The sequence below is a fragment of the Periplaneta americana genome, chromosome 7 (assembly GCF_040183065.1).
Source record: "Periplaneta americana isolate PAMFEO1 chromosome 7, P.americana_PAMFEO1_priV1, whole genome shotgun sequence".
Lineage (NCBI taxonomy): Eukaryota > Metazoa > Arthropoda > Insecta > Blattodea > Blattidae > Periplaneta > Periplaneta americana.
In genome coordinates, this window is record NC_091123.1 from 146,793,728 (window position 1) to 146,806,785 (window position 13,058).

At 35.0% G+C, this 13,058-nt stretch overlaps 1 protein-coding gene across 6 annotated transcripts in view; it reads left to right on the forward strand.

Annotated features, from left to right (window-relative positions):
- Positions 1-13,058, forward strand: part of LOC138703547 (ATPase family AAA domain-containing protein 2-like) — an 85,774-nt gene that overhangs the window by 29,647 nt on the left and 43,069 nt on the right. For 5 of the 6 annotated variants that reach the window (XM_069831504.1, XM_069831508.1, XM_069831507.1 and 2 more), the window contains 4 exons: positions 1,763-1,961; positions 4,899-5,084; positions 5,163-5,298; positions 10,758-10,914. In XM_069831504.1, the coding sequence (XP_069687605.1) occupies positions 1,763-1,961; positions 4,899-5,084; positions 5,163-5,298; positions 10,758-10,914 (678 nt within the window). The remainder of the gene's footprint in view (positions 1-1,762; positions 1,962-4,898; positions 5,085-5,162; positions 5,299-10,757; positions 10,915-13,058) is intronic. The other variant, XM_069831505.1, reaches the window with a different exon arrangement.

Consider the following 13,058-nt stretch of genomic DNA (forward strand, 5'->3'; position numbering starts at 1 on the left):
TGTGTTGATGTCTCTGTGGGTGTGGTACATATGCAGAACACATCACAAATGCTAACCACACCCACAGACATCAACATAGACATGGAAATACTACATATCCAACCAAAAAGCCAGAAACTAGACACACTAGAACAATATTAAATATACAGACACACGAAAACACACCCCAACTAAATTCTCAATACATACCTTAATTTCAGAACACACACACTCTTTGATTCTACATTACACCACACGAACACACCCTCACAGGAAACAAAACAAGAGGCGCCAAGACCAACAACGACCAGTTCTGAGGATGACCCATAAATAGGTCGAAACATGTAAACAAGGTACGTTAGAATTTAACACAAGAATGTCTAATCATACATATTGCGAAAAGATTAGAATGCACAATTTCACAATTGTGTGCAACATGAGTGTTGTCAGATGATATTGAAGGTCATCCTGAACATGAGTCGTCATCTGTTGACTGCAAACCATCCTTGAATCGCTTAAGCTTAAAAGTACTCCTCATGCATTTATCATCATTAATGTTTTCGTAATTTCATTAATCTCCGATTTCTCTTTCACTGCTTGTGAAAATCTATCATCTCGAAAAATCACTAAATTCACTCTATATGCACATAAAGAAACAGCTGCAAGTTGATGACATCACCTTAGGATGACATGATAGAGAGGAGAGTAAAGAGGAAGGATCCATTAGGCAGCACCACTTCCGAATATCCACACATTAAGTTCAATAGTAATAACATCTGGCTAGTGTTGAGGAAGGTACAGAACTTGATTATTTGAATTATTTGAATGAGATAGTCCAAAGTCACACTTTTAACAAAAATGAATTTTTATGCGAATTCATTTCTTATACATATGAGGAAACTATCAGTAAAATATTATAAAAATTACTTAACATATGATGTACATATACACCGAAGAAATTATGATTCCGCACCTAATAGCATTAGACTCTAAACCTTCAATACACTCTCCTGTAAAATTTTGTCTGTGTGGTTTAGGACTATATCATTCTCACCGCTTCATTTTTTTTATAAATGCATAAATTCTGCACTTCTTTTCATTCAGCATTTCTTTCAGTAACTGTATTAAGTTCAACTTCGGCATATTTTTCTCGAAAACTACATTATTATTTTCCTTATGCCATTTCTTTGTCATCTTTCTGTGTCTGAGTTAGCCAACAGTAGAGTTATCCAACAGTGCAAAAGAATTCTGTAACAAATCAGGGAGGATCTGTTTCTTAACCCACCTAGTGAAGTTCATAGGATTCACGTTGCGATAGTCTCCTGTCCTCTAATTTGATTTCAAATCATCAGTACATTTTTCACGAATGTTCTCCTGCATGTGTAATGATAACTAGAGATGTCATAGCTGTTTCTTCTGGAGACTACCAGCAGGATCCTACCAAATGTAGGTTTGTAGGTAACTTCATTTTTCTGTACTGACTAAAATATTTGAAAATAATTTTAATATGTTAAGAGTTTCCAAGTTATGTTCTCCCAGTAATAATTATATTATTATGAGAGCAGTTTGAGTCAAAGTTACTGCGTTGAGTGCTGTGTAACAGCAGATTCATAATGCCATATGACAAGCTGTTCTTCTGCAAGTTCTTCAGTTTTTCATATTTGCTGTATTATATCACAAATTCTTTATAGCCTTTGTAATTTGGAAGGATTGTTGAGTAATATCTGTCCTACATGCTTTCTCTGTATCTAGTGGGGTTTGAGCATGGAGTTTGTGATTGCAGCAGCTCAAAGGTCGTGAGTACGTCGCGCACTATTCACAGACCGCGCCTGTTGCTGGTGGGCTCAAGTCCTCGACAGGCACAGACCTCGCACCTGGGGCCTGCTCTGTTACATCACATGGAGCATGTTGCCGTACACACACTAGACCTCTCGTCCCTGTATGAAGTGTCAGGCAGAACACCTGAGGAGGCCTGCATACAGGTAAGTACACTGAAAATATTGACCTTTTTATGGAATGTGCATGCTTGTTTTTTTGAACACATTATTGAATTTTTTTATGGCTTCAGTTTCTACAAAATTTCAGGGCTTATTCTTGAAGAGATACCCCATATAAAATCAAACAGTCACAAAACAGAACAGTTTCGTAGCTGCTCAAAAATGAATTTATGTGGAGTTTTTTTTATATCTAATAAAAGGACTTTTATAGTTCTATTTGCCTCATATGCTATTTATTTGTTTATTTAATGCAAGTTAAATGAAGTCTGCAACATAAGCTGAAACCATTTGTTGCTCCTATATGATGTGTATTAATTTGGTACTCAGCTCATTTTAATGTTTTGGGTTTAGTATTTGATTAAATCACAAATTATTCTGATTTTAAGTGATTATATATTTTAAATAGAAAGTTTAACATATTCGCCAGGATTTAAATTCTCAGAAAAATATTGCTCTACTCTTAAAGTGTTTTCTTTTTGATCACACAAATTTTTATCACAATTCCAACAATTATAGTAACGAGTGTTGGGGTTTATGATAGTTATAGTAGAATCCCTTTCTAACGAATCTCTGGGGAATTGCTTTTTTTTTTTTTTTTTAAATAAATAAATATATATATATATTTTTTAAATAGGGGTTTTCCTTTAAAGGAGGTTTACATAAAATGGGCAGGAAAGGCTAAAATAAGTAGTACTATACTAAATTTATTATAACCATTTAATTAGACCTACAATTATTATTTTACAATAAATTGCATTACAATATTTTCTAACTCTTCAAATGGTGTTACAAGAATGTTTTTCTGTTTGATTGAACCTGAACCAAATTGAAATTTGGCATTGAAAGTTTCTTCTTCATTATTTACAATTCATTTTAATATATCAATATGCCTGGTAAATTCATTAAATACTTATTAATAATTCTTCATTATTGCCCATAATGAAGTAGTTGGCAAACTATATCTTTTTGCCATATGCAATAGTATTACTTGGGAATTAGCCTCGACATCCGTTATTATTTTCTCTTTCTGTCTGATAGTTATTTCTTTCATTTAATCACCATTATAACGATGCATAAGCAACATAAACTAACAAAGAAAAAATATCTGTAAAACAGGATGTACACAACTTGTAAGAACAAAGCAAGTAAAGTAACCACTCTATGAAAGCAATACAAGGCCATACCATAAAATAATGCCACTGTGTGATGCCACATTACTATCAATTGAGATGCATTACCGAATATGTCAGTACTATTGATTATTTTGAGCTTCATTATAACAAAATCACTTCTAAGTATTCCTTAAAAGTGGGATTTTCCTTAAACTGGATTTCCTTAAAAGCTGAAATTAATTACAATATTCTTACGGCAATTTGGCTGGGACTTAACAAATTACTGTATTCCTTAAAAATAGAAATGTTAAAACGGAGTTCTTCTGTGAGTGGTGATGGGAGTAAGAAGGGAAGTGTTAAGTGCTACAGCTGGCAGTTTAGTATCGATCAATGTCAGTAGCATATTTTGCGACAGTGTATAAATTGTACGTTTATATTTTATAGTTTACACTGCAGTTGACATTTATCAGTTTTGTTATTGTTGCTTTATATTTTGTGAATGTCAGAATCAAGCATCAGTTGTGTTGTTTATTGTTTGTGAATAATGGATGTGTGATAAGAGGAAATGTAGGTATGATTCTTGTTTCTGTCCATTTGATATTCTCAAGCACAACAAAAAGAAAAGCCTAAGATGTGTGACCATTGATATGCTTGTGATATTGAAAATGTAAAATATAATTCTGTTACCGAATCTAAGAATCTATGATAGTTATTGTAAAATAATTTATAAATTTCTTCTTAAGCAGATAACTGTGAATTGTGTCAAGCAGAAAATAGTAGTGCTCCTGTTCTTGAAAGATTTCAAACGAAAATTTTGTGTATTGGGACATTCCCAGTTCATATTTGAATTGTGTTTCGAATTTAGAAGTAGATGTACCAAAATTATATGAACGATTACAAACTTCAGCTGAGACATCCATTATTAAAAGAGGGGATAAAAACCTTAAACATAAAGCAATAGAGTATGTCAGATTGAAAATGGTTCAACTTTGAACAAAGAATCTAAAGAAAGGACTTGGATAATACAAAACTAATTGGCTCTTTTCACGCAACTGATGACAGAAATTTGAAAATATGTTCACATGATGAAAGTAGCTAAACATATTGCAGCAGAAAAATACATTTGAGAACTCCTGATAATGAAACAGGAATAATTTGGAACTGTGAGAAGGATATTAGATTTTCGTTCTAAACCTTTCAAACGTTTTTCAGTTATTCACAAATGCAGGGATGGAACTTCAAAGTCAAGCAGCAATTTATTTTAGCAGTGGTGTCTCCGAGTCTTTTCATGCATTGTCACTGTTGAATAATTTGCAACGAAAAGTATAAATGAGCAGGTGATTTGCAAAACTGTCCTTATCCACCACATGATTTTCCACTGAACATGAAAATCTTATAGCAAATCGGAGGAAAAGGGCAGGTTTGATAATAAATTCGTCGGATTAGTAAAGTATTGAAACATAAAAATCTGTTTCAAATTATATTTATTAACATACTCTTCAGCTAGGTGTAATTTCTTAATGATCTCTTTAACTGTGTAACGTATAAATGAAGTTTTACCGTATTATCCACTAGAGACAATTTTCTACACTTAAGTAATTAATTTCATAAAAATTCTGCACCAGTATAGTCGTGAATAAAATGTTTTACAACTAGAACAAGTGATGTAACATTTCGTGCAACACTCTATATAATGAGATATGTGCCATATTGTGACACCGATTTTTTTTTTAACTAAAAATAATCTGCAGTAAAAGTGTGTAAGATATGTGATACAACACAGATCTCAGATTCTAAACATGTGACACAGGTTTTCCAGGAGGCGCGGCGGAACCTGCCATCGATCATATATGTTCCTGCCATTGCACAGTGGTGGAGCCTTGTGCCAGAGACTCTCCATGCTGTGTTCTTGTCACATATCTGCAAACTGGACCCGAGTGCCCCAGTGCTGCTCCTGGCCACAGCTGACATTCCATACAACACCCTTCCTCAAGAGGTGCGTGCTCACATGTCAACATCACATTGACATGTTCTGTAGTACTTGTGAGCTAATTTTTTTGTTTCTTTTTGATAGATTCGCTCTCTGTTCAGTGAATATCGTGGTGAAGTGTTAGTCATGCAAAATCCGCCTGTAGCTGATAGGGAGGCATTTTTTAAACCTCTCTTCCTAACTGAAGCTCTTCGACCACCCAAGGACCCCAAACGAGTCGGTAAGTTGAAGATGCACGAAATTCATTGTTACTTGTGTCATGAAATTATCTCGTGCTTTGGCTGGAAGGGAGGTAGATATTCAATTCATATTTGTAATTTTTTTCTTGTGGAAATTTTATAATAGCTTGAGAATTTCCAAAAAATCTTGTTACCAGTTAGCACTGCTGTTAATATAGAGTGGTGATATTAATTTATCTTAGACAGTAGATGTTTAACAAATCCATTGAACTTATTGCAATGAATAATACATTTTAAATTCTTATAGATGGTTCTATTGATTAATGCTTCCTGAATCCGAATTTGAAGTTCAAAATACTCCATAACTCACCATTTTATGGAGAAATATTCCCCCCCTCCCGCCCCCCTCCACTGTAACATAATACACATTGCAATACAGATCTCGGATTTTATCTCTACCGGCGGCAACGTCATATTTTGCAGTAGAGAGGAAGAGGGAAAGCAGCGGTTGTACTAGTCTGTGAAAAAAAGTTTGCCCAAATGCTTAACCCTGAGTACCTAAGTATTTTTACAATTATTTTAACATTAACTGTATAAGAGCTCAATGTTACAAAGCATTATTATGGTTTTCGCAATATGAAAATTACTCATTGTAGGCCTACTAAATAAATAAATTGCAGTGAAGCATACCTGTGCGTCTCCTTTCAGGATTATTACAAATGTTCAACTCCTTCCTCACCATCACTGTCTTGCCCTTTGTCCAAGTTCCTAACAGTCTTACGACGTTCGCGATTTTTATCTGGTGTTGTGAACAAACTGGCTTCTCCTTTCTCAATGGCAGACAGTTCTTGTTTTATCACACAGACCATTCTCTCTGATATATCTGTGGCAGCTGCTATTCTCTCTTGTGATTTAGCGACAGGAATACTGAAGTCACCACGATCTACTTCATTCTTCATAAACTTTAATACATTAGCCACCAGCTCCCGACTTTGACCACTCAGTTTTTTGTTTTTAACTTCGGGCATGATCAGTGAAAAATTGAAAATTAAAATGACTACCAGTACACAATTTGCAACACTTTGAACTATTAGTAATTACGAAACTAAAGCACTAACTGCTATAAACTATACTTCTAAAACACTACTACAATAATAATAATAATAATAATAATAATAATAATAATAATAATAATAACAACAACTATAACTCGGCAATATTGCAGACCTGAACCAGCTTTCGACACACACATTACTAACAGGAGAACAGTTCTGTTGGGAGCAAGGCGACCAGATGTCTTTTGTTTTGCTGTATTTGAACTCAATGCCCTCAACCATAACAAGTGCTCGAATCTAAAATGCGAGATCTGTACCAGACTTTTTAAATTAGCTAAAAAATTTTAATAGAATGTCCAGAAAAAAAAAATATATATATATACACACACACACACACACGATTAATCCATTGTTTAAAACACTTGCTGAACCCCGTTTTTGACAGTTTGTTCAGAATACCTATGACAACATTGTGCAGTTCCTTATCGCTGTGGAAATGGCGACCATGATGGCATCTTGAGTTATTGGTCTCGATGAGCAGGTGTGTTGTCCTGGTTGTAAGATCCATCCCATCCTGGCAAGATTTCGTCTCTTCTTGGCAATTTTTCTCTTCAGTGGCCCTTTCAGTACGTCACAATACTAATCTGCATTTACTGTACGTTGATCTGTCACAACATGATCATAAAGGATGCTCTTTTTGTCAAAGAATATAAGGTGTATGACCGTTTCCGCTCTTTGCTGAACTTTTGCTTTCTTGGGCCTTGTACTTGATGGATGTTTCCATTGTGAACTCTCCTACTTCATTCCGGGATCATAGTGATGGAACCAGGTCTTGTTGCAAGTGATCTTGTTTAAAAAATCTGGTTCCTGCAAAAATCTTCCGAGCCATTGTTGACATGTCATGATGCGGTGAGACTTCTATTCGTCCTTCAGCACATGCGGTATCCATTTCGCTGCAACTCTTTGATAGCCAAGAGTACTGCGGATTGTCTTGAACAGTTCTAAAAGACAATTCATGATGTTGACAATCTTCGAAATTATTATACGACAGTCTTCTCGCACAATTGAGTCAATTGTGTTTATGTTGACTTCAGTTTTTGCAGGTATGGGTCTTCCAGGGCGCGGAGAACCATTAAAGTCTTCACATTCAAACATTTATGTCAGTCGCAGACTTTCGTTTTGTCTAATTCATGCTTCTGTACCATCTCCGAGGTTTGCGTAGGAGTTTTGCTAGTAGAACACAAAACTTTATCACTGCGTGTTGCTGCAATGTCAGATCCATGCTGGGTATTGTAAACACGACCACACATATCAGTGTCTACATCCGAACGGAATAGCCCCTCATGAATGGTGCTCTCGGCAATGTCAAGACGAAGAATTCACCTCTCTGCCGCTAGGAGCCACCGCGCACCTGGCAGTTTATTTAAACGCAATTAAATCAGTTCGGTTATTTTTTATGCACACTTTCTCTCTCTCTCTCTCCCCCCCTCTTCCCCTCCCTCTCCCTCTCCCTCCCCCCTTGCCCCCCCCCCCTCTCTCTCTCTCCAAGCTTGCTGATGATCTTCTTGTATACTGCCTATCAATTCAGGTGTACCCTGATGGCATTTGTCCTTGTTCTCGTCACTTACTGTTTCAAGATACGGTACAACAAATCCAGATGAGTGTGCATTTTCAGTGAAATCATCGGTGTAGATACCAGCGTGCTTTGTACAGTCCAAATTATTTTCAACCACCTTACAGTAAATGTGTCCAGGATCTCGAACAATTCTGGAGCCTTTGTACTTGCAGTGATACTTTCACAAAAGAGGTCTTCCACAATATCAGTAGCCTCATCTACCTGCAACCCAAATTCTTTCTCTTTCACTTTTTCATTTAATTGATAATTGAGACCCTTCATCATATACTGGATTCTGTGACTGATAATATTGTTAGATAAAGACACCTTTGAAAACGGTTTCCCTGCAGACTCACCGTACATAATGTTCTCCGATGACATGGGGCTGTTTACATGTAGTGACTCTCTTTTCCATTTATACTGTATGATCATTGTGCTGGTTTCTATGTCTGATAGTATTGTTAGACAATGGCACCTTTGAACACACATTCCCTGCATTGCTTTGTATTAGTGCCTATTGAGAAAAGTACTTTTTTGTTGTTTAATTTTTTTAACTTTCTGGTAATATAGTCTCGAAATTTACCAACCATGTTTCGGTTATTGGTTTCTTACTTGGAAGCATACACTCTGGTACTAAATCTCTTGTACACAGTACATACTGTGATCTCTCTTCATCATTGACATCTGCTGACATAATGTGAAAATTCAAATTACTCGTCGTATTTCCGGTATTTTTGCTTCTTCATAACCCCAGTACTAGTTAGTAGTGCGTCCTCTTTTAATTTCACTACTACCATGCTTAGTAATGTTCAATAAAAACTTGTCTATACAGTAGAACTCCGATTTTCCGTCACCCTATTAACCGATTGGTGGATTATCCGACTGTCTTTCTCGTATTTTTTTTTTTTTTTTTTTTGCAGAACAAATATGAAGTACTGTACATTATATTAGTACGAGTGTTTTTTTTTACAAACCTTTACCCTTATACAGTGTGGTCTAATCTTCGAGGGGCCGTACTGTCTAACTTCTATGCAAAATATCTTCCACAGGTGTCAAAAGAAAACATGCTGTGTTACGAAAAAAAGTGTAAGTAATTGAGTGGTTTGGGGAAAAAAAAAACTGTGGTTCATCTTGCATCAGAATACGAAATAGAAATTACAATTGTGCATGATTTAATGAAAAACAAATATAAAGTATGTAAATCTACAACATGAGAACTGTATTATTCAACTGCTGTTGAAAATCAGACTTAAATTAGTGAATTTCTAATCTATGAGCTATCTAGCATGTTAAAACAATACCATGGAGAAAATTACGAAACTGTATTATGCACTTAATTTATGAAAACCTTATATGGTACGGATTATCCAACTTTTTCGACTAACCATTCACTCCATCCCCTTTATTACCACGGATAATAGAGGTTCTACTGTATATTAGAAAAAAAGAAAACTTTAAAAAGTTTACTTGATAACACCATTCAGTTGGTTCGATCTTCAATAAATCATGGCTGCAGAGACAGCAAGTACTAACAAAGTTCGATAAATATCTAAAATAATTCAATCACTAGATTCACATTGTTGCACTGAGCAACACAGATGTCTGTCCATGTGTAGGGTTGAGAAACAACTGTCTTCTGCACTGCAGTGACTAGAATGATCCAGAAGTTAATAAGCTCTATTAAAATTGCAGAACAGTTAGTGGTTTATACAGTCTCTCTTAGATGTCCTACTGATGGAGAAACTAGCACTGAGGTAATTCCGGTGATTTTGTAAGACAAAATGGTTGAATTTGTAAGGGATTTTTTGTCGAGATGGATTTGAAAAGTTAGGATTTTATAGAGAAATATTTGAAGAAAAGGAAATTGTTAGGAAATGTAGTAAATTACGTGTGAAATGAGAGTGCGTGATAATGGAAATGCAAACGTTGTGGTTTCTACTGAAGGGAAGGAATGTAGGGATATTATGTAATGTGAAGAACGCAAAACTTATATTAATTCAATAACCACTGAAAAATAGTGAAGCACAACAAATAATAATAAATAAACATACAGTTTCCATAATGTAACTTCGTTTATATGTCTCCCATTATGTAGCTAGTCCAGGTTTTGAAAATTCTGTACAGAGTCGTATATGCAGGGCATAACAAAAGCCTAAACTAACCTAACCTGTCACAGATTCGTATATGTAAGGCATAGCGTGAGTGTGCAATAGCATGAAAGTTATGTTGGTATGACTGGTAAGACAGTTGAAGTTGCTTAAGTGGAATAGCAAGGGAACTACCTCAGTGCTAGTTTAACCCTACTTATTGCATCAACGCAGTTATGGTCTGATTTTTAAACCACATGGAGTGAGTGTCATTTCAGTTAAAATATTGGAATGTTTCACTGTGCCTTTATAAGCTATAAGGCTTTACACCAGACACTTGGGGAATCACTGTTAGTCATTTTTTTTAGCATTTTCTGCTAGAAGTGCAGACGATCTCAGATATCACATGTGAATAGTTAAGGTTCGTCATATTAAACTCTGAATTGTATAGAGGATAGATACTAAGTAAAGGATAGACTTCTGTCAAGGCAAGCATTGTTGGAGCAAACTGTCTCCCCCTGTCCTCGAATTTTCGTCTATATTCGTGCAATTGACTTAGTCCAGTGTTTCAAGTTGAAGGCAATCAATGTTATAGTATCTCCATTTTGGATTTTTTAAGGCAATAGTTTGAGTGATATATTTTCACTAGAGACTTTCATTAATTCAAAAATTTTTCATCATTACATGAAATTTTTCATTATTACATGAAGGGACAATGTTCATGATTTGTATTGGTTTTGCAGCTCAGCCTTTGGAAGAGCTTCCACTGGCACCCCCGCCCGAGCCTGTGAAGCTGACTGAGGAAGAGCTGAAAGTTGTATATGAGAAGGAAGAGGCCACTCTGAGGGAGCTGAGGATCTTTCTGCGTGAGATTTGTGCCAAGCTCGCACGCAACCGGCAGTAAGTATTGTGAGAATGTTGTCTGATATCAAGACTTCATGTTGCCTTCATGAATGGCAGGAAAAATTCGATTTTACATCCATTGTTTTTATTTTACAGGCATTATGGGATACTGTCGATTATTAAATGCCTATTGAAACTGTTATGAAGTATTGAAAATAATTACTTGCTTTGTTCCACTTTGTAAATCGAATTTAACTGTTAGTAAAGACATTTTTTTTTTTTCAACAGCTCCATTTAAGAAAACTATTTTGAAATGTGCTAGAAATTGTTGGGAATACCAGCATTGGTTTAATATAATATAAGGACTGCAGGTTAAGTGAAAATTACATACGCTCAGAGAAAGGTTTATATAGAATACAATGAAAAGACACATTTAATTTTGAACACATTATTTTCCCATACCAATAGTATGATGTGAATGATATTGCTACTCTAGGACTGTGCTGTAGAATATTACCTTCTTAATTAAGGCCCGCTCTCACTTAGCAGAATCGAAGCGAACAGAATTTATCTTCACAATGTATTTAAATGGAAGATAGCAGAAAGCGACGTGTCGAATTGAATCGAATAGAATTCATGAGCTAGAATATTTATTCCGCTGACAGAACAGAATTTCTTGTTTTGGCTATGATCGTATGGTCTCATGAAATCTTTGTAAAAAAACAAATGAGTCATATCCTTTTTTGATAGCGCAGTTTCTTTATTGAAAGTTATTGCTGGAATAGCATATAGGCATATACAGAAAATTACAATTAAATAATATGAACAAAGAAAAATTAATAAATCTTATTCAAAATTATCCATTACTTTATGACAAAACACAGAAGTATTACCGTAATAATTATTCCTGTGATAATGCTTGAAGCAAAATAAGTAAATTACTGGTAATGGAAACATTAGGTAAAAGTTAAACCAAAGCAGCGCTAAAAAACGGAATTTTGCTTCACCTCTGAGAATATAGTCAAATAAAGTGAAAATTCTCCATGTATCCAGTATTTCCATTTCTTGTTTTAAATATTTATTTCTTCCCTTTCTGCCTCTTCACATAACTGTGCTAAGGTCATTATGCAATCCATTTTAATCTGTACATGTTTCGGTTCGATTCCACTAGATGTGAACGCCGGCAGACATTTCAATTTGGTTCGATTCTGCTAAGTGGCAGCGGGCCTTTAGTCTCACCAGCTCTCTTTTATGCCTCTTTTATGTAACATAATAGACAACAGCTAAAAGAGAGATTTCGAATTGCTTTGTTTTCATATACAAAATGCTTTTACATGGCTGCTGCCTCTTATAGTCAACACACGAGCTAAGAAAATCCTCTGAAACTCCAGCTCATATTATGAAAGAGCAGAAATGATTATCAGATTCCATGGCCTTTAGAGAAAGATAGTGATGCCTAGTGAATACAGAGTTCTTGAAACGATTTTTTAGGTGTTCATATTATGATGGATAGGAACACAGATAACAACAAAGATTTCAACTTTTTGTCGTTCACAGAAATGAAAATATGCGATTTTAGTTTATTGGCATACACTAATTTCAAATCTGAAGTCGTTTTTCTCTGTCACTTTACAGTTTTTTTGTGAGGACGTGTTCAATTTTTCGCAGCATTTCTAGTATAATTGTGTATTCATACTTCGTTTTTAGAGATGATTTTGCAATGATGTTGCTAAAATCACTGTATCATCCTAACCAAATCATACATTATCTAAATAGTATAATTGTATTTTATGTAACAAAGTAAGCTAAAGTACAGAAAAATTTATCACCTTTTCAAAACTTCTTCCTGGATGACTGACTTATGCCAGTAAGATAACTCTGAAACATCTGTGATAAGTTGCCAGCAGTAATCAGCTAGCATGTTGAATGCTGATTTGGCTTTGTAACACCTGCGCTTCTCATTTAGTCCTCAAATTTTATTAATATTACTGTATCTTCTTTTTTATAATGACTGTTATTTTATTTGTATTGCTATTATAATTATATTCTGTATTCTGTATATTTAAATTTAAATAAATAAATAAAATATCATATCAGATGACAGATTTGGGGGCAAAGACTAATTGGGATTTCCCGGTCTGTGATCGGGTCAAAAACCCTGATAGAACTGATATTTAACCCTTTGCTGTGAATTTTGGTGA